General features: G+C 36.0%; 1 protein-coding gene across 1 annotated transcript in view; it reads right to left on the reverse strand.

Annotated features, from left to right (window-relative positions):
* Positions 1–977: 977 nt before the first annotated feature.
* The window catches only part of LOC149150120 (disease resistance protein RPS5-like), a 41,048-nt gene continuing 22,558 nt past the window's right edge, over positions 978–19,467 (reverse strand). Inside the window, exon 2 of the mRNA XM_089442710.1 lies at positions 978–1,690. Coding sequence (XP_089298836.1) covers positions 978–1,690 — 713 coding nt within the window. The remainder of the gene's footprint in view (positions 1,691–19,467) is intronic.

Genomic DNA, 19,467 nt, shown 5'->3' on the forward strand with positions numbered 1-19,467 from the left:
ATTCCATTTTTATTGAATTTAAACCTAGGTGTATCTATAATCATGTTAACTTGCTCAATGGTAAATTAACACACATTTGTTACATTCCATTAAAAACATCTTTCGATCAAATAATACGAGTGTGGAACAGAATTGACACAAAGACTTCGATGGTAACAAAGTATTTGTTAGAATTCCATTCTCTTACAGTTCATTCTTACAGTTTATCTCATCTGGAAAATCTCTTAAGTTATAACAACCCTTAAGATAGAGATACTTCATATTTTCTAGGTCTCCTAGTTGAGATGGCAACGATTTTAGATTTCTGCAATATCCCAGATACAGAAACTGAAGGGAAGAAAGATTACCGATATCTTCAGATATATCTTCAATTTCAGTCCAGCTCAGATTGAGAAACTCAAGGTGTATTAATTGCCACAACGATGCTGGCAATGCTTTTACCGGGATACTCAGCTCCAATACCCTCAACGAGGTGAAGTTGAGAAAAAATCCTGCTGGAATTTCTTTCAACTCTTCATTTTTTTCCCAGGAATAGAGAAACCAATTTCGGGCATCTCAATTCCTTTGTCGGCAAAGACGTGATATTATTGTCATAGACTGAGAGTCTTTTGCAAACAGCCTGGTTCTGGATATCAGGGAAATGTTGAAGCCTTTGACTTGCCCTAAATACACAGTTCTCCTCATTCTCTGCGAGACAAATCGCCATGTTACGGACAACAGAGTGAACTATAATGACATCTCCTTCCACCTGAAATAAGCATCGATTTTCTAGTAACTCAACATAATTGTACCCCATCTTCAATAAAGAGTCTGCATCTCTGGCCTTAAGTAGGCCTTCTGCGATCCAGATATGCACCAATGCTTTCACCGGAATTTGTTCACCTTCGGCAAAAGCGGCACAGTATTGAAAACAATTTTTCAAATTGGCATGAGGCAGAGTCTCGTAACTCCACCTCAATCGCTGGAACAAAACTCGATCAATGGAAGGACGAGTAATTGGAAAACTGAAATCCGTTCTCTGCATTTGCCTTAAAGCAAGCTGCCAATAAAGCTCTGTTGCCAATCATTGCAGAGGCTACTAACTTTATCGCCAGGGGCAGGCCTTCACATTCGCTGGCAACTTCTTTGGCAATATGTTCTATCTCCCCCGGAATATCTTTGAAAGCTATACTGCTAAACAACCCCCATGTGTCCTCCATGGGCATGCGTTGTATTTTCATGCACCCGTCGGCCTTCATTTCTTCAATCAGATTTCTATTCTTCGTAGAGAATACAAGTTTGCTGTCTTTGTCATTGCTAAATTCCACACCTAATTCGTTGAGATAGACTTTTCTCAACATATTCTCTAAAACCAGAAAGAATTTCCTCCTCTTGAGATAGCCAGACAACATCATCCTTCGCATGTCAACATCTTTATGACAGTTGGTGAGGTCTAAGTTAACTTCAGAAGCAATACGACTCTGCAACTCTACATTTGGAAATTGATCGACTGGAACCCAAATGGCATCATCAAAAATGTCACTAACCTTATAGAATTTGTACATTTTTCTGAGCATTGTTGTTTTTCCCACGCCACCGCTGCCATATACTCCTATTATCCGAGTTTGGGGAGATTCCGTAACCCAGCTATTTAGCTCTATCTCTGCTTCTTGTGGTGCGGCGGAGGCAACCTGTTGAGCACTGCAAAACACTGAAATATCGGTGTGAAGTTCATTAAAGAGCACATTTAAAGCTGCCTTCCACTCTTTGATTTCTCTGGAGAGTCTGGGCGTACAAAAAAATGTTGGAGATCAGATGCACAGCAGAATTAAATCAAATACACAGCAAATAAATCAAGCACATAAAACACAGGAATTAACGTGGTTCACCCAACCAATCTGGGCTACATCCACACAACATAGGCATCAGCAATCTTATTAATCAAACAGGAGATTACATAAACTCTCACACACATAAACCATCCGTATGAATACCCGTTATATAGCAAGGAGAATCTAACTGCCTCATAAATCCTCTCAACTCAAATTTAGGATGCATTAACTCCCTCCCAACAAACTGGAGCTAATCTAGGAACTAATTCCTATTGTTGTCATCTACTGAGATTTTGCCTATTTTATTCAAAACAGAAAATCTCAACAATCTCCACCTTGACAACAATTCGCCTGATGCCCTGTTATTATTATTTTATCTTTTCTGCAAGCCAAGAGAAGCCAAACACCAGCGTAGCTTCTCCAACAAAACTGGTTTCGTGAACATGTCTGCACAGTTTTCCTTTGTATGCACCTTTTCAAGAGAGACTCCCCTTTCAGTGATAACCTGTCTTACAAAATGGTACTTAATTGGAATATGCTTTGATTTACTATGATAGGCCGGATTCTTAGCCAAATGTATTGCACTTTGACTATCACAAAGTAACCTGATGTTATCCTGTAACCTACCAAACTCACCAAGCAAACCTTTCAACCAAACCGCCTCTTTGCAAGCATGTGAAGCAGCAATGTATTCTGCTTCAGTAGTGGATAACGCGACAATGTTCTGTAGCTTTGACATCCAACTTATAGCTCCACCTGCAAGAGTAAAGATATACCCTGAAGTTGACCTTCTCTTATCCAAATCACCTGCAAAATTGGAATCAACATATCCACAAACAAATTCACTACTCTTATTGTAAGTGATACAATAACTACTTGTGCCTCTCAGATACCGAAGCACCCATTTCACTGCTGACCAGTGTTCTTTACCCGGATTTGCCATGTACCTGCTGACAATCCCAACTGCATGTGAAATATCTGGTCACGTACACACCATTGCATACATTAAACACCCTACTACATTAGCATATGGAATTTGAGACATATAATCCTTTTCTTCATCTGAATTAGGACATAAACTTGAAGAAAGCTTGAAATGGGAAGCGAGAGGGACTGAAACAGGCTTCACATTATTCATACCAAACCTCAAAAGTATTTTCTCAATATACTTTTGTTGTGATAGCCATAGCTTACCATTGCTCCTGTCTCTGAAAATCTCCATGCCCAAAATCTGTCTTGCTGCTCCTAGATCTTTCATATCAAATGTCCTTGCCATCTGAGCCTTCAACCTATTGATTTCTTCTATGCTTTTGCTTGCTAAAAGCATATCGTCAACATACAATACTAAGATAATGAATATGCCATTATTTAACTGTTTAAAATAAACACAATGATCATATTCACTTCTAACATATTTTTGACTCAACATGAAAGAATCAAACTTCTTATACCACTGCTGAGGCGACTGCTTCAGGCCATATAAAGACTTCTTGAGCCTGCAGACAAATTTCTCATTGCGATGCTGAACAAACCCTTCCGGTTGTTCCATATAAATTTCCTCATCTAAGTCACCATGTAGAAATGCAGTCTTAACATCTAATTGCTGCAACTCTAAATCAAGCAAAGCCACTAATGCTAACACAATTCTAATTGAAACAATTTTAACCACTGGCGAAAAAATCTCATGAAAGTCAATACCGGCTTTCTGAGAAAACCCTTTTGCAACCAGCTGCGCTTTGTACCTGTCTTCCGTATCATTCACACCCCGTTTCAGCTTGAAGACCCATTTACACCCCACAGTTTTCCTGCCTTTCGGAAGCTCAACTAGATCCCATGTGTTGTTCTTACTCAAGGCCATCATTTCATCCTTCATGGCTGCTTTCCACTTATCACTTTTCGAACCTTCTATTTCTTCCTGATAGCACAGAGGTTCATCGTCATTAGCAGTAAATGCAACTGAAGTAACATAATCATCATACCTTCTCGGTGGCCGTTTGATTCTTGTCGACCTCCTTAAGGATGTTTCTGGTGCTTCCTCGATTGGCTGACTACCATCTGTAGGAACTTCTTGCCGATCAGTATCTGAGACCTGTTCATGATCTAAACCTGAACCCTGTTCATGATCTGATTCTGAAACCTGTTCATGGCTAGTATCTGAACTATGGTCATCATAACTATCATTAGAAATGTTATCAAACTGAATGTGCTGAAAATCAGATACATCATCCTGTTTCAATCTACTATCTACATCTAACTGTACAAGAGAGGATTCATTAAACTTTACATCTCTGTTGATGATGATTTTGCGGGTAGTAGGATCCCACAATCTATATCCCTTTGTTCCAACACCATACCCAACAAAGATATACCTTTTCGACTTTGGATCTAGTTTAGTTCACTGATGTTTAGGCACTAGAGCATATGCATCACAACCAAACACTCTGAGTTTAGAATAGTCACAAGGGTGTCCTTTCCATACCTCTTGCGGAATCTTGCAGTCTATGGCCATCGATGGAGATTGGTTTATCACATAACAAGCTGTTGCCACTGCTTCCGTCCACAACTCCTTCGGCAACCCGGCGTTACTCAGCATACTCCTTGCTCTCTCTAGAAGAGTTCTGTTCATGCGTTCAGCAACTCCATTTTGCTGAGGAGTATAAATCGTGGTCTTATGCCTCTCGACCCCTGCATCCTTGCAATAGCTGTCAAACTCCTTGGAAGTAAACTCACCACCATTGTCAGTTCTTAAACACTTTATTGTTCTACCAGTGTTGTTTCTACCAATGCTCTAAACTGCTTGAAAACTAAAAAAACATCAGACTTTCTTTTCAACATGTAGACCCAGACCTTCCTAGAAAAGTCATCAATGAATGATACAAAATAAGATGAACCACCATATGAAGTTGTAGGGGCTGGTCCCCAAACATCTGAATGGATATAATCAAGTATGCCTTTACTAGTATGTTTGCCTGTTTTAAACTTTCGTTTACTTTGTTTTCCAAACAGACAATGCTTACAGAAATCTAACTTTCCAGACTTTAGATTTGGAAGTAACTTGCGATCAGCCAAAATTTTTAATCCTCTTTCACTCATATGCCCCAATCTTTGATTCCATAAGTGAATGGAACTACTGTCATGTTCAGACACAGTAGACACAAAATCTGACCTTATACCTCCTTCTAACTGAAATAGATTTCCTACTTTCTTAGCTTTCATAACTAGTAAAATACCTTTGTAAATTTTCATTACTCCACCTTGAATTACAGTTTTATATCCATTTGAATCAAGTGCTCCTAATGAAATCAATTTTTTTCTTAAATCTGGTACATGCCTCACATCAGTTAATATTTTTGTTGTCCCATCAAACATTTGCAGTTGTATGCTCCCAATTCCCACAATATTACATGTCACATCATTACCCATGTACACAACACCATCATCAATTGATTTATATGTTTTAAACCATTCTTTATGGATACACATGTGGTTTGATGCACCGGAATCTAACAACCAATGTTGACCATGATTTGACACATTAACTGATAATACTTCATCACTCATACCTGAACCAGATGTCGAACCTGTATCCGTCGTATTTGCCTCCTTCTTCTCTGTCGAAGAATCTGCTTTTGAAGTTTGTTGTTGTCGCTTCCAACAGTCCTTCTTTAAATGCCCTGATTTGCCACAAAACCAACACTTTAGCTTACTCTTCTTCCCTTTCAACTTTGAACGTGAGTCGCTCGGCCTCCTGGAGTGTCTTTCTTTCGAATGACCTCTAACCATCATAGCTTCTGATGTAGAGGTTTCAGAATGCGACCTTCTCCTTGTTTCTTCCGATAATAAGGATGCAACTACATCATCAAACTCAATAGTTTCTGATGAACTAAGACTTATAGAAGTAACAAAATGATCCCATGATTCGGGCAACAAGCACAATAAAGTAATAGCTTTATCCTCGGATTGAATTTTTACTTCTATACTTTGTAATTGCACAAGAAGAGTATTAAAAGCATTTAAATGATCATCAATCGATGTACCTTCCTTCATTCGCAAACTGTACAACTGTCGCTTCAGGAGAATCCTATTGGTTAAGGATTTGGTCATGTACAGTTTTTCCAGTTTCATCCACAAACCAGCAGCTGTTGTCTCTGACACGATATTAAACAGGACATCATCAGCTAGACACAGTCGAATAACACTTATCGCTCTTTCATCCATCTCGGCCCACTCATTATCTGTGATGTTGTAAGGTTGTTTGGATTTGCCCAACAACGCCTTTGCCACACCATGTTGGACAAGCAAATCGTACATTTTCACCTTCCAGATTTCAAAATTATTCTTGCCATTAAACTTCTCAATTTCAAACCGGGCACTCTGAGTTTTGGCCATCTTATATCAACCAAAAACAATAATCTCCAAAAAACAAACCAATGTTTCAATACCAGCAATTAACAAAACAAACTGCCTATGCCTTTCTGTCTTTGCCTTTAAAAAAAAAAAATCTGCCCTTTGCACTTATATTACTTTGATGTCTTTATTGATTTAGAATTTGGTTGATTTTTTGTTTTAAAAAATCGCAATGCATGAAACTTCCATTATATACCAAATTCAACTCAAATATAAAATGCAAATAAAATCCGAATTGCCATATACAGCTTTACGTTATTGCACAAGGAATTCTCCATGAATGCATTTAATGTGAAAGCCGATTGAAGCAGGGGAAACACTATAGTTAGTGGAAACCAGTAGAAACCATTCCGGTCTTCGTCAATTGAGTGCTTTTGGATGAGTCAGAAACCAATTTCATAATTTCAAATCACTGTCCACTCACACCCTCTAAATCTTCCATTCAAAATTCGACTCTATCTCAAAAGAAATGACAGGCAGAAAGCAAATAGAATCAGGAACGCAATTATAATGACATTGTCGACCTTCACTACAATATGCACCAGCACTTAATTAAATACGCACCAACAATCCACTCACACTGCGAGCACTACGCACCAGGCACCAGCAATACGCATTAGGTAATACACCACACCAATTTAAGGCTTCAGGTATACTTTACAACCGTTCCTGTCTTGCACAGCCACAACTCAAACACGGCGTACTCCGCAGGAAACAGTGCTATATTCAGTGATCAACAGCGTTCCCCGTATACCTCAAAATTTGAGAGTTTTTTTTTTTTAAAACAGGCTTCTGGCAATCGATTGAAAACTACCACGTACGCAGCGAATCCTCTCAGCACCAGCACCAGATCGGCTTCAATGTAGCCAGCACTCCACGATGAAATCAATGGAAGCCTCGCTCCACCATTCAGGATGGCTCTCTACGCACACAGAGACACCACGCAGCGCCTCCAGGCAGCACCTCCAGGCAGCAAAGAAATGACCTCTACGCACAGCAGGCACCAAGCACGTAATACACAGCTCCACGCTTTTGCGCTCCACCTTCAGCACACTCCACCTCCAACTGCTCTGATACCACTTGTTGGAGATCAGATGCACAGCAGAATTAAATCAAATACACAGCAGATAAATCAAGCACATAAAACACAGGAATTAACGTGGTTCACCCAACCAATCTGGGCTACGTCCACACAACATAGGCATCGGCAATCTTATTAATCAAACAGGAGATTACATAAACTCTCACACCCAAACCATCCGTATGAATACCTGTTATATAGCAAGGAGAATCTAACTGCCTCATAAATCCTCTCAACTCAAATTTAGGATGCATTAACTCCCTCCCAACAAACTGGAGCTAATCTAGGAACTAATTCCTATTGTTGTCATCTACTGAGATTTTGCCTATTTTATTCAAAACAGAAAATCTCAACAAAAAAACTTCAAGACAATGGTGCGGCCGTTGTGAGCGATCAATCAAGTCTTTGGCCTTTACAACTGCATCTTGCATTCTTTGCAAAGAGTTTCTCAGAAACTGAAGGGGAGTCTTGCGCTGCCGCTCGAATTGATCGGTAATATCGATTAAGATGACCTTCATGCGATTTAACTGAGCTTCTAGAAGCCGACGGTTATGATCCAACTGCCTAGCATCGTCAATCTCTCGGATGACTGCAACAACAACAATGTTTATGGAGTTGGATGCGGCTCTGGTCAGAATATCCATTGCCAATGATTGGTGGGAGCAGAGTAGGGAAGAATATGGAGGTGAGAACAAAAAAGTAGAAGAGAGCCTTGAGAGATAACTCAATTGATGGAGTTTTTATTACTAAATATCTTACTTATTTGGAAATAACTAAATCTATTGAAAGGTCACTAGATCAATTGGCAAATTGATGGAGTTTTTATTACTAAATATCTTACTTATTTGGAAATAACTAAATCTATTGAAAGGTCACTATGTCAATTTGCTTTATGTAACCATGAACCATAGTTGCAAAGAAAAAAGGATATAAATAGTAGAAGGGAGGATGAATATAAAACGCGGGCAACAGAGCAAAAATATGAATATGCGTGAGCAGAGAGCAAAGCAATATGTGTATGCAAAGCAAGGTTGATGGTTGTCTAAATATACAAGGGATTAGCAGTGCTCGTATTTCTGATGATTTACGGGGAGCTGTGGGGTTGGAATCAGAATATATTCCAAAGAAACAACTTTACTTAATTCCTCAACATTTTTCCGTTCCTAATCCTGCCTTTAGTCCATACAAAGAAGTCATTATTCATTCCCACTTTTAATATATGGACAAAAAAAAGAATACGAATCAATTCTTCCGCTGCTATTCCATAAAGAAGAAAAACATCCAGCTGCTCATTCACACCATGTCCGATAATTTCTTAAAGCATAACAGCGCAGAAAAAGAATAAGAATAAAGCTGAAGTACAAATTATAGTTTTTAAATTTTTCATCAAATTATTTTAACAATTAGTTAAAATAATTTAATTAACTAATTATACATAATGAATTATTAATAACCCATCGATATATAAAATAATGTCAAAATTGATTGTTTGCTGACTTGGTTACATGACTCAAATAATAATTTTCATTAATTCCTTTACTTTATAAGGAAAGTTATACAATGACACCTTTTATATATATAAAATAACTGCAAGGCCATCATCATTGATTCTTATATGGAAAGAGAAGTGATATTATTGTTGATACGATTACAATGCCATTCTTACCACTTATACTAAAATCATTTATATAATCTTACCACTTATGCTAATATGATTTAGCTAGTTTGAGGAAACCACTGTAAAGTATTAATTTTTTTTTTAATAGCATAAGTTGGTAGTTATACATTTTAATAATAATTAAATATTATTTTATTTTTATTTTTTAAAATAGTTTGTTATATGTTTTTGTAGTGAATTGAATTTAGAAAAGGTAAGATAACATTAAAAATTTACACTGTATATCATGTTTCAGTTTTGTTTTTATATTTTTTTTATTCTTAATATTAATAATTTTAGGTAGAGAAGAATGTATTTATACATATGGAATTTGAAGAAAATATTAATAATATAATAAAAGTATATGTTTTGTTTCAAGGATTAGAATTGGAAAAAGACATTAAAGATTCAAATTTAATAATTATGTCTCGACACTATTCTAATAATAAAGTTCTCTTCTTTTCAATTGGTCCTCTCAATATCTAAGTTGTCGGAAACACCCCTCCCAACTTCCAAAAATGTCATTCAACATTTCGGAAATGGAAATGGTTCACCTTTTAAACATCATGGAAATGTTTCATAGTTGTTTCAGATTTTTGGAAACAAATGATTTTGAATTCGATACATTTATGGAGCTTTTAAATTTTTTTGGATCCATTTCTGGATTCGGAAATGGATCCACCCGCAAATGCTAAAAACAAAGAATGGGAGGTGTTTTTTTCACCAAGAAAACTCAGTGTCGAGGGCCTTCCCCTCTTAACCTATGTATCACCCATAAACTCTATTTTCATTTGACTAGTGCCATTTTCTTTAGAGTGACTTTTGTAGCGTTTGGAGTCATTTCTAAAGGCATGATAAAAAGATGAGTGTTTCAAGAATCATTATGATAAGTGGGCAGCTTCATTTTTTATTTTTCTGCATCCATATCCTTTCAAAGTGCTTTCAGCTCTAGTCATAAAGAAAAATTCAGCAATTATAGTGATCTTTATCCTCTTTGGAAACATGGGATCCTACTTGAACATAGTCTTAGTGGTGAAACTTGGAAATGGTAGCACACTCTCCATAAGAATGACTGAAAGGGATTTTACATGAATGAAGGCACACTTGTTGCATGAAGAATGGTATAGGGTTAATTGTTTTCAAAATAGCTCTAGCACATCAAAGGGATCCATATGAAAAAGAACATCATGGTGCTCAAAGGTTATTATCAAGATATATAACCTTACGAATTTCAGGTTCGTGTTTGTGTGTTGTCATGTTTCTATGTGTCTTTATTCTAGACAAGGCTAATGTTTCAGCATCCTGAAATTGTATTTTGGAAAAACTGCAATGTTTTAACTTCCATGCACTAGGCCTAAGCTAAGTCTCTTTTCCTTACCATATTCCAGTATTTCATGGATAAAGAAGCTAAATTTTCAGTGGTTTGTGACATTTGAAAATAGCAACGTTGCGATTGCTTGTGGCTCTTCGACAATAGCAAATGAAAATAATAGCCAAACATCCTTCAAATATGCCCAAACTTCTAATATCTAATGACCCATAATTATTAATCATGATAACAAATTGATAATATTTATGTTGAATTGATGATGATGACTATGTATTTTTAAATATATAATATGGATTCTAGATTCTAAAAGATGAATGGTAATATGAAATTTTTATTTTGTTGTGTGTGTGTGTGTCGTTTCCTTTTCATATTGTATCTGGATTTTTTTGTTTAAATTTGTATATGTTTCAAACCCCATATCGGTATTTATTCCCATATCTGTTTTAGTGCAACTTAGCTCATTATTATGATCTAGAATAGATATTGGAGCAAATTTGACAAGAGAAGGGAAACTGGGCCTCACTCTCTTTCTTCCCAATCCTTAGGCATAAAAATAAAAGGGAAAATGGGGTGAAAAACTTGGGAACAAGCAATCAAATGGGAGTTATCTTAACTAATTCTAAGGAACACGAGCAATCAATTCCACAAATCCCCCATGAATCACCCTATTAGTACTAACATGAGTCACATTAAGTATAACAACATAGACATAGATCTCATATTAAGTGGGAGTGAGTTGATAAGACATTTCAACTACCCTCTTATGCTCGTTATTATTTCCTATATTTCTTAGACTTCCCCTCCGTATTCAGATGAGATGCATTTGGGTTCTTCCTCATTGTAGAAAATCTTGAGCAATTTTAAGTACTCCATCTCACCTTAACCACAATTCTCCCTGGTTCAGGCCCATGTTGGATTGTTCTTTCTTGGCATCCTTTCTCCTTCCTCTAGAAATAATTTAGCACCATCAGTGTCGATGAATACATGATAACTCAATTCATGTTTGGTTTTATCAAAGTCCTCATGTATGATTCAAACCTTCAGTTCTCCTTATTACCATCTTCATTCCTTCACCTTTGTTCCAAAGGTTTCCCATTCAATTATGGGTAATTTAGGGGTAAAAAGGATAGCACTAATCACCAAAGGAACGTGGCCACTATATTTAATGGTTATTTATTTCCATCAACAACTAGGAAGCAACAACAAAAGTCTTTTAGAGCATGCCTTGGTTCATTATTTCTACCACATCTCTGGTTGGAAGCTTGTAAAAGTAAATAAAAAAAACAAGGGACATGCATCACATCCACCCTCTACAGAGCTTTGATGAACCAAACAAATGCTATAAAACCACAAAGAAAGGATCAACGGTCTAAAAAATCAATTAGGGAGCATAAAACCAATTCCAATTGCATGAAGATTCATTTTTTCTCTTAGCTTTTGGAACTCAGGTTGTGAGTTCCTTAGTTTTCCAATCTAGCCACATTTCAATTGTAGAAAAAAAAATATGGGATATTTAGCTTTTTTTGGTTCATCATTCATCACATGCCTTTTCTCCTTGCAATTCTCTCTTATAACCCCAACAATGTTTTCTTGATGAATTACCTATTAGAACTAGGCAATCAACCACAAATGAAATCAACATTACCACCTCAGCACTATGAAAGCATCTAGGTCATTAACTTAATTCTAAAAAAAGATTTCAATGAGTAACTCTCCTCCCCTATTCTTTAACTTATAACATACTACAAAGTTTTCCCCTTCCTTGGACTCTTTTGCAAAATTTATGCTCATAGTTTGTTTAGAACCAAAATCTACTAGAATCTTCTTACTGGAGTTCTACTAGGTTACTATTCCAAAAATGATTGTTATCATTTCTCAAGGTGGGAGGTCTTTGGGTTTTACTCCAACACAAACTCTCCAATGCAATTTTTGAAGACATTTTTTTATGAATTATAATTATATGTATGTATATATGTGTGCATGCATGTGTGTATTCCAAGTAACCAAGCTCCCCATCCTCTAACTCGTAGACAAGGGTAAGAAATTATTTAGGGCTCAAGGCCATTTAACAAGACTCAAACCCATTACAATACTATCCTTGATAGAAGTTAACCTATCACTTCAAAAAATTAAAATTTTATGAAGAAAATAAATTTCATTTTCTTAATTATCTAAAATAGAACCAATTAAGATACATATATTTTCTAATCAAATTAAAATATATTTATAATTAAAAAAAATAACAAAATCAAAATAAAGTTGAATATTAATTATATATCAAAAATTTAATTCCATCATGTTATTATAATTACAATTTTAATTAATTTTTCACTTCACATGGAAGGGAGAGGTAGTATTTTTCATTCACATATAGGGAATACCATTCTTTTAAATATTTTTTATTTGAAGTTAATTATTATATTGTTTTTATTTTTAGTTATGAAAATTATTTTTATTGCGAAATTTAATTTTATTATTTATTGTAGAGTAATTTATTATTTATTATTTATTTTAAATTATTTTTAAAAGAAATAATTAAAATAGTATAATAAAAAAATTAAATAATTATTTAAAAATATTTTTATATAGTTTTTTTAAGTTTAATTTATATTTCCTCAAAAATTTATTATATTCTAGTAAAAAAATTCACTGTTCATGCAAGTTTTAGTCTCATTTTATCTTTAGAGAAACTAGATTTGTTGGGCAATATCCATAGTTCTGATAATTCAAAGTAAAAGAAACCATCATTGAGAAGCTACTAATATCTACCATAGACTAAACTATATAAAATAAAACAACTACCAATTGGCTAAACATGACATCAAGAGTCTAATGAAGTGATTGGGGCCATGTCTTAAGTGCTTGTTCCAATTGGAGCAAGAGGCTTAAGTTCACACTAAAGGTGGATTTCAAGGTGAGCAAGTTGGTCATCTAAACTAGTAAGAAAAAAGTGACGATATCATTGCACCAACTTGATTTCATTCACGGAAGATATTATATCATCATGGTATTTATGTTTCTCTTTCAAGACCTTGCCCAAAAGAGTTTCCATCTACCAATGAAGAGTGATGGATTTCAAGTATTGGATTTCTCTTCCCCTAGTGTGTCCATTTTCATGAACCCAATTGGCTACCTCCACTTGGATTTAAAAATTAGAATAAGCTTGTTAATCACCAATATTCAAATCTTCAAGTTGACAAACTTCCTCATGTATTTCAAGTGGGGTGGTGGAGTGAAATCTAGGTGTGGCATCTTGGGCATGAGCATGGGCACGCGACCTACCCTAACGAACCCTTCCCCTAGACCTCTAATGGAAACACATCTGTTTTCAAAGAATACAACACCAAATATGTTTTAATGAAACTAGAATTTTTACCCACAACACCCAAACACCCCAAGGATTGATATTGATAAAACCATAAAAAAACAAGAACTAGGGAGCTCCATATTTCCAGAGCAATCGGTGACACTGAGAAGACATTTGAGAAGGAATGGTAAATGAATGCCTTCTGGAAAAGGTCTAATAACCATCAAGGGAGACCAATGTTTAGTTCACTACACACTCTAGTTGAACTTGGGCCATAACAATCTAACATCCACCAACTAATAATGTAACCAAATAATGAAATGGGAAAGCCAAAGATATTTGATAAATAGAAAATTGTCAATGTTGGCCATCCCTTCATACCTAAATTGGTAGTGATTTGTGATTCAGATGAATATTTTTTGGCACTAATCCAGGGTGGAGGAAGACCCAAGGTTTAGGAGTTTTCCAACAAAACACCCAAGGATACCAACATTAGCAACACCCACAAGCATGTGAGGTCTCATTGAGGTATGAAATTGGATTATAGAACCTGTGTAAGTTGTGTAGGGAATCATGAAGATGGTATGCCTTCTTAACTTATGAATTTACAATCGAAACTATTGCAGAGATTGTGTGTTACACATATTCCCATGGCTTAAGCATGCATATTCCTAACCTTTCCCACGTACAATTTCATAAGTCATGAATTCTATATATGTTAACAAATGTGCATATCCTACAAATTATACAAATAACTCATCCTTTGCTAGCCCTTCAATATGTACGCATAAAGTAATTTGATAAGAAACAACAAAATCAAGGTTCATTATTTATACATTAATCTAAACATACACATCAACCAAATGGGATACAGTAACAAAACTCATTTCAAACTTGAATGTCATCCATGATATTCACTATGAAACTCAACATTACACATGAAAAAACACATATGAGACCAAAACCCCTATCGAGCCCTTATATTAATATTGATTAGCAACATAGAACTAAATATACACAATTCTAACAACGACACTTGGACAACTCGTAATTAGTTAATATCTCTGGCCAATGCATAGAAATCGGACCCATACAATGGTTATACAGATATCAATCGAAAACTTATCATCATATTACTCAATAGATGCAGATTGTAAAGAATGGGATGGAGTATGTTTGGATAGAGTACTCAGATAGACACAAGAAAAACCTAGAGAAGCACTAGAATTAGAATTGACAACAAACTTCAAAAACCTTAATTAACAACAATCATCCCTTTTATCACGGAGGTTTCTCCGACCCTGCATTTGGAAATGTTTTCCATATTAGCCTTCCAACTCACCCAACTAAGCCATTCTCACATGTTCCCTCCTCAACTATCTGTCGCTTCATTCTAGGTTAAATCTTCCATATTATCCCATGTCTAAATACCATGAAGTGTTGGAAGATACTCTAACAACTATAGTACAAAATAGTTACTATGCATTCTTCCATTGAACATCCTTTCGTCAAGCCTCTATGCAGTACATTGTGCAGAGACTTGTCAAACCTTTGCGTGGTATTATGTTCATGGTATCCCCTCTTTCTAGTGTAATGCTCCCATACTTCAAAAAATTAAAAAAAATCCCCTAGGCCTCCTTCCACAAAATGTCTTCTCCACCCCCTCTATGCCCCACCAGTCCCCCAATACTACTCGTGGCTTGTCCCTAATCCACTTGGTTGTTGTTCGATAGTGAGAGTAGTTTGGACTTTTACAATCTTTGCCTTGAATTTCTAGAATGAGTCCTTGCCTCGGTGCGCAATATCCTCAAACATGGTTACCAAGTCTATTAAGTTATCAATTTTTTTGACTTGTACCAGATGATCTTGGAAAAATGGTTCATTCCTAGCTATGATATTATTCACTAATCTCTAGGTAGCAGCAAGGTCATTAATAACCTATATAACTTCCTCTTGTAGTTTCTCTACTTAATGCGTCAACTATTGTCTTTTTTCCTTCCACTAGTTGATTTATTAGCTCAATGTGGTACTTTCTAACATTGCAGCATGAAGCCTTGATGCTAATAGTGAGAAAATACCACCTTGAATGGTTGCATTCTATTGTTGAGCATGGAAGATATTTACACTAAGATCCTTCAACTCAAATCTATCCTGTAACTTTTTCCACAAATAAACCCTTGACTCATACAACTAAGTGTATTCCTTCTCCATCTTGTGGCCATTGTTCAGATACTTTATTTTGTTTTGCTACTTTTCTCTTCTCTCAATCTCCTTGGGTGGGGTAATAGGTTGAATCTGTAATTTTAATTCTTCTCCTCACACATCTAGGCCATGAACTACTTGTTCAATTTTAGATAGCTTCTCCTCTAGCATAACATACACTACCATAGGCACACCAGGAATTTTGATCTACACAACTTTGATAGCCCATCGAAGTGTCTATTCCCTGGTTTCTATTTAGTTTTTGGCCTCTTGTATTTGACCTTGTGCCTCTTACAATTCCTTATGCTCCGTAGTCAACTGGAGCAAGTTTGCGGCTCTCAAATGTGCTCTCACTTGTATTTCTTGGGCAATAGAATGTTGTAAATAGTTAAGAAAAAACATAGATATTTGGTAAATAGTCAAATCTACCCACAACAAGACATACTCATTGTTGCACTTCAGTTTCTACAAAATGCACTACAACTGGTGATAATGACAGAGTGCATGGTTCTGAATATGCCAGAGAGGATTACAACAATTCTGGTTGAATATCGTGTACCCAGAGTGTGTTAGTTTCCTCCATGACTTCTACTGGATCTCATGCACTAGATGCAAGCATCATGTTTCTTGAGGCTTTTATCATTACTCATAGTTTTTCTAACTAATGTAGTGCACTATCTTATTGTTCTTTCCATTATTTGGCTACTTGTCTAATAGCAATGATGAGGGGTGCAATCCCCTGCTAGGTTACTTCCTTCATTTGTGTCGCCAATATTTCAGTTTCATATTCCAACATATTAGGGTCTGTCAACTTGGTATATTTCATCTTCTTTCTATCCCTAGATTTTTGGCTTGTTAGGGGCCTATTTTCTTTTTCTATCACTATGTCCACATGTCTTGAATCTTGTGGTGGCATGACTAGACATGATTTTTTTGTTCATTCTGGCAAGGTTTTTGGTCGATTCTTCACCTGGGTCGTCACCTTCCCACTTGGTTGGTTATTGGTCTTAACAATGTTGGGCTCTATCTTTATCTCATAATGAATTTCTTCAACATCTATATATGAGCCTAACACTATTTCATTTGGTCTTAATGTCTTTGACACTAGCACTTTCAACTCTAATGGCTAGCCATTAACAATCTCTAAAACATAGGCTTCTTCAATTTTATGCTTGCACTGCAACCAAGTTCCATCAAGTTCTGCTTTAGCCTAGACATATGTAGAGTGGGGATTTTCACGGAAGTGCTCCACTAGGCCATATGATAAGACAATATGAGATGGTACCCATGGTACCTTCTAAATCACATGGGTGATAGCTTCTTTCCAAACATAAAAAATGATATTACTATTTTTCTACTACGCTTTATTAGTAGTATACCATAAGCCTCCAAACCTTGGTGCAATGAATTTGGTACTATCATGGTGGGGTAAGGTGGTACCTTTTGATAGATTCCACACAGTCAAATCAATCATAATCAATAACCATGCATAATGAAAGTATGTGTTTATATCGCACCTACACATTTATGCAGTCTTTCATGAATTGATTTAGTAGAAAATTTGCCCACTTCATCTAGACACCTTCGACACACTTTGCAGTTGTGGAAAACACCCTTATTTGACATTGATCCTTGAGGTGCTTTCATAATAGATTACAGGCCATCAATTTGCTTGCAAAACACACACCATATTCCTCAATACTCGTTATCTCTACACCATATTTCCATGTGTAACTTTGAATTTTTCTTCTACCTCCTTAGCCACATTATTTTCATTCCTCTTTTCAAATAGAGGCTTTGGTTCCTCTCCATCTATTCGAAGTCTACTAATTCTCATAATTAGCTAAGTATTAATTTATATGGGCTCATTGAGCAATAAAAACCTTTTATGTACACAAATCAATAATAAGTTAATAAAAAAATTTACCTTGTCACTCCACCCAAAATGAGGAATGTCGAAGAGGTTGACGATTCCAAACTTCTCTAATCCTAAGGCCCTTTTTTGTACCTCATCTTCCACAGGTTTTGCGTGTTTCTCTACTATTTTCAAGTATAGCTAATGCGTAAACTCTAGGAATTTCTTCAAGTCCTTAACATCATGATATTTATAATTCAACTTATCCACTAGATCCAACATCTCCCCTTCTTTGATAAATCCTACTGGAAATTGGGCCATGACCAAATTGTACTTTGGTTCTTTCAAGATTGAGACTTTTGGAATAGAAATATTTGGCTTAGATGAAACAAGGGGACTAGGCACAGTACCAATTTCCTTAGCTTTCGCTTTCTTTGGGGTCGATGAAGATGCCATGATGAGAATGCTTTCAAAATGGAACAATCTTTATAAGTCATAGAATAAAAATCGATACACCTTTGGCTAACTATACTGCCTTGGATATTCTTCTCTAGATTGGCTCTCTATACTTAAAAAATGTGTGAGCTTGAAATCAAAATCAAAATAAATACTAATTACTTACATGCATGGTGCGCATTTCTAATTGCATTAAATTTTAGGCGATTGTGCCCACATTCCACCATCACTTTGTTGATCTCTACATGCAATAATCTCTAGATCGGAATATCATTCATGGTTCGGGCTAGGTTGGAAGTCATGTCAGAGTCTTTTCATACATAGCCTCCTATTTGGATAACATTTTTCTTTAATTAACTTCATTCCCTATTTTTTCACCAAGTTACATGATGTCCATTCCACATGGAGAACACATGCTTTTTCCAGTGCCAAGTTTTGGACTTTTTCATTCTTTAGTATCGTACTAGTCTCTAGTTGTATTCCACTTTCCCAATCTATTTACGACACTGCGCAATTCCTTGATTGGTGGTCTTCTTACTACTTAGTGATCCAACTTGAGGTGCACAATCCTTTCACTGTGACAAGAAGGATCATAATTGGCAAGTCTATTGTGCTACTTATTTGTAGCCTCCTCTACATAACATGTGCCTGCAACCATAGATAGCATTATAAAATAATTATTTATATACATCTCATTGTTGAATCACAGAGTGTTTGTCTTTGTGCAATTTCAACCTACTCCCATTTACAATTCCATTAAAGTGCTCATTGTTTAACCTTTCCAATTAAGCTTCCCCTACTTATGTGATATGGAAAACAACATAAGGTCCAAACTAATGCATTTGAAATGTCCTAGGGTATTTCAAAAACTTGTTTTGATACATCAACACTCGATTTCCAGCTTGGAATTTTTTTTTTTGAATGTCGTGATCATGCCATGCCTTCTGTCTGGCATTTTGTGCATACTACTAAAATATTTCTATAAAAAGGTCCTCCTCCAACTGAAATAGCCCCAACATCCTTTGCTCAACTTCCACAGAATATGCTAGCCCCATAACCATATCAATCCATAGACTTGGCACTGTAAATTACATCAACATAATTACTTCTTGGCCATAGACCAATCCAAACGGTGTCTTCCCAGTAAGTTTCTTTGACATGGTTTGGTATTCCAAAAGAATATCTGGAATGCTCAAGTCACTATCATCCCCATTTTCATTGCAAATTTGGGTCAGTGCAACCTCCAATATTTTGTTAAAGGATTCTGCTATATCATTTGCTTGTGAATGATAAGATGTACTATGGATCCAGGTCCGGGTGTGACAAAGGACCCTTCCAAGACCTTTTACTTTCATGATGTG

This window comes from Pinus tabuliformis, chromosome 9, assembly GCF_031772625.1.
Source record: "Pinus tabuliformis cultivar Carrire ecotype Pingquan chromosome 9, CPIR1, whole genome shotgun sequence".
Lineage (NCBI taxonomy): Eukaryota > Viridiplantae > Streptophyta > Pinopsida > Pinales > Pinaceae > Pinus > Pinus tabuliformis.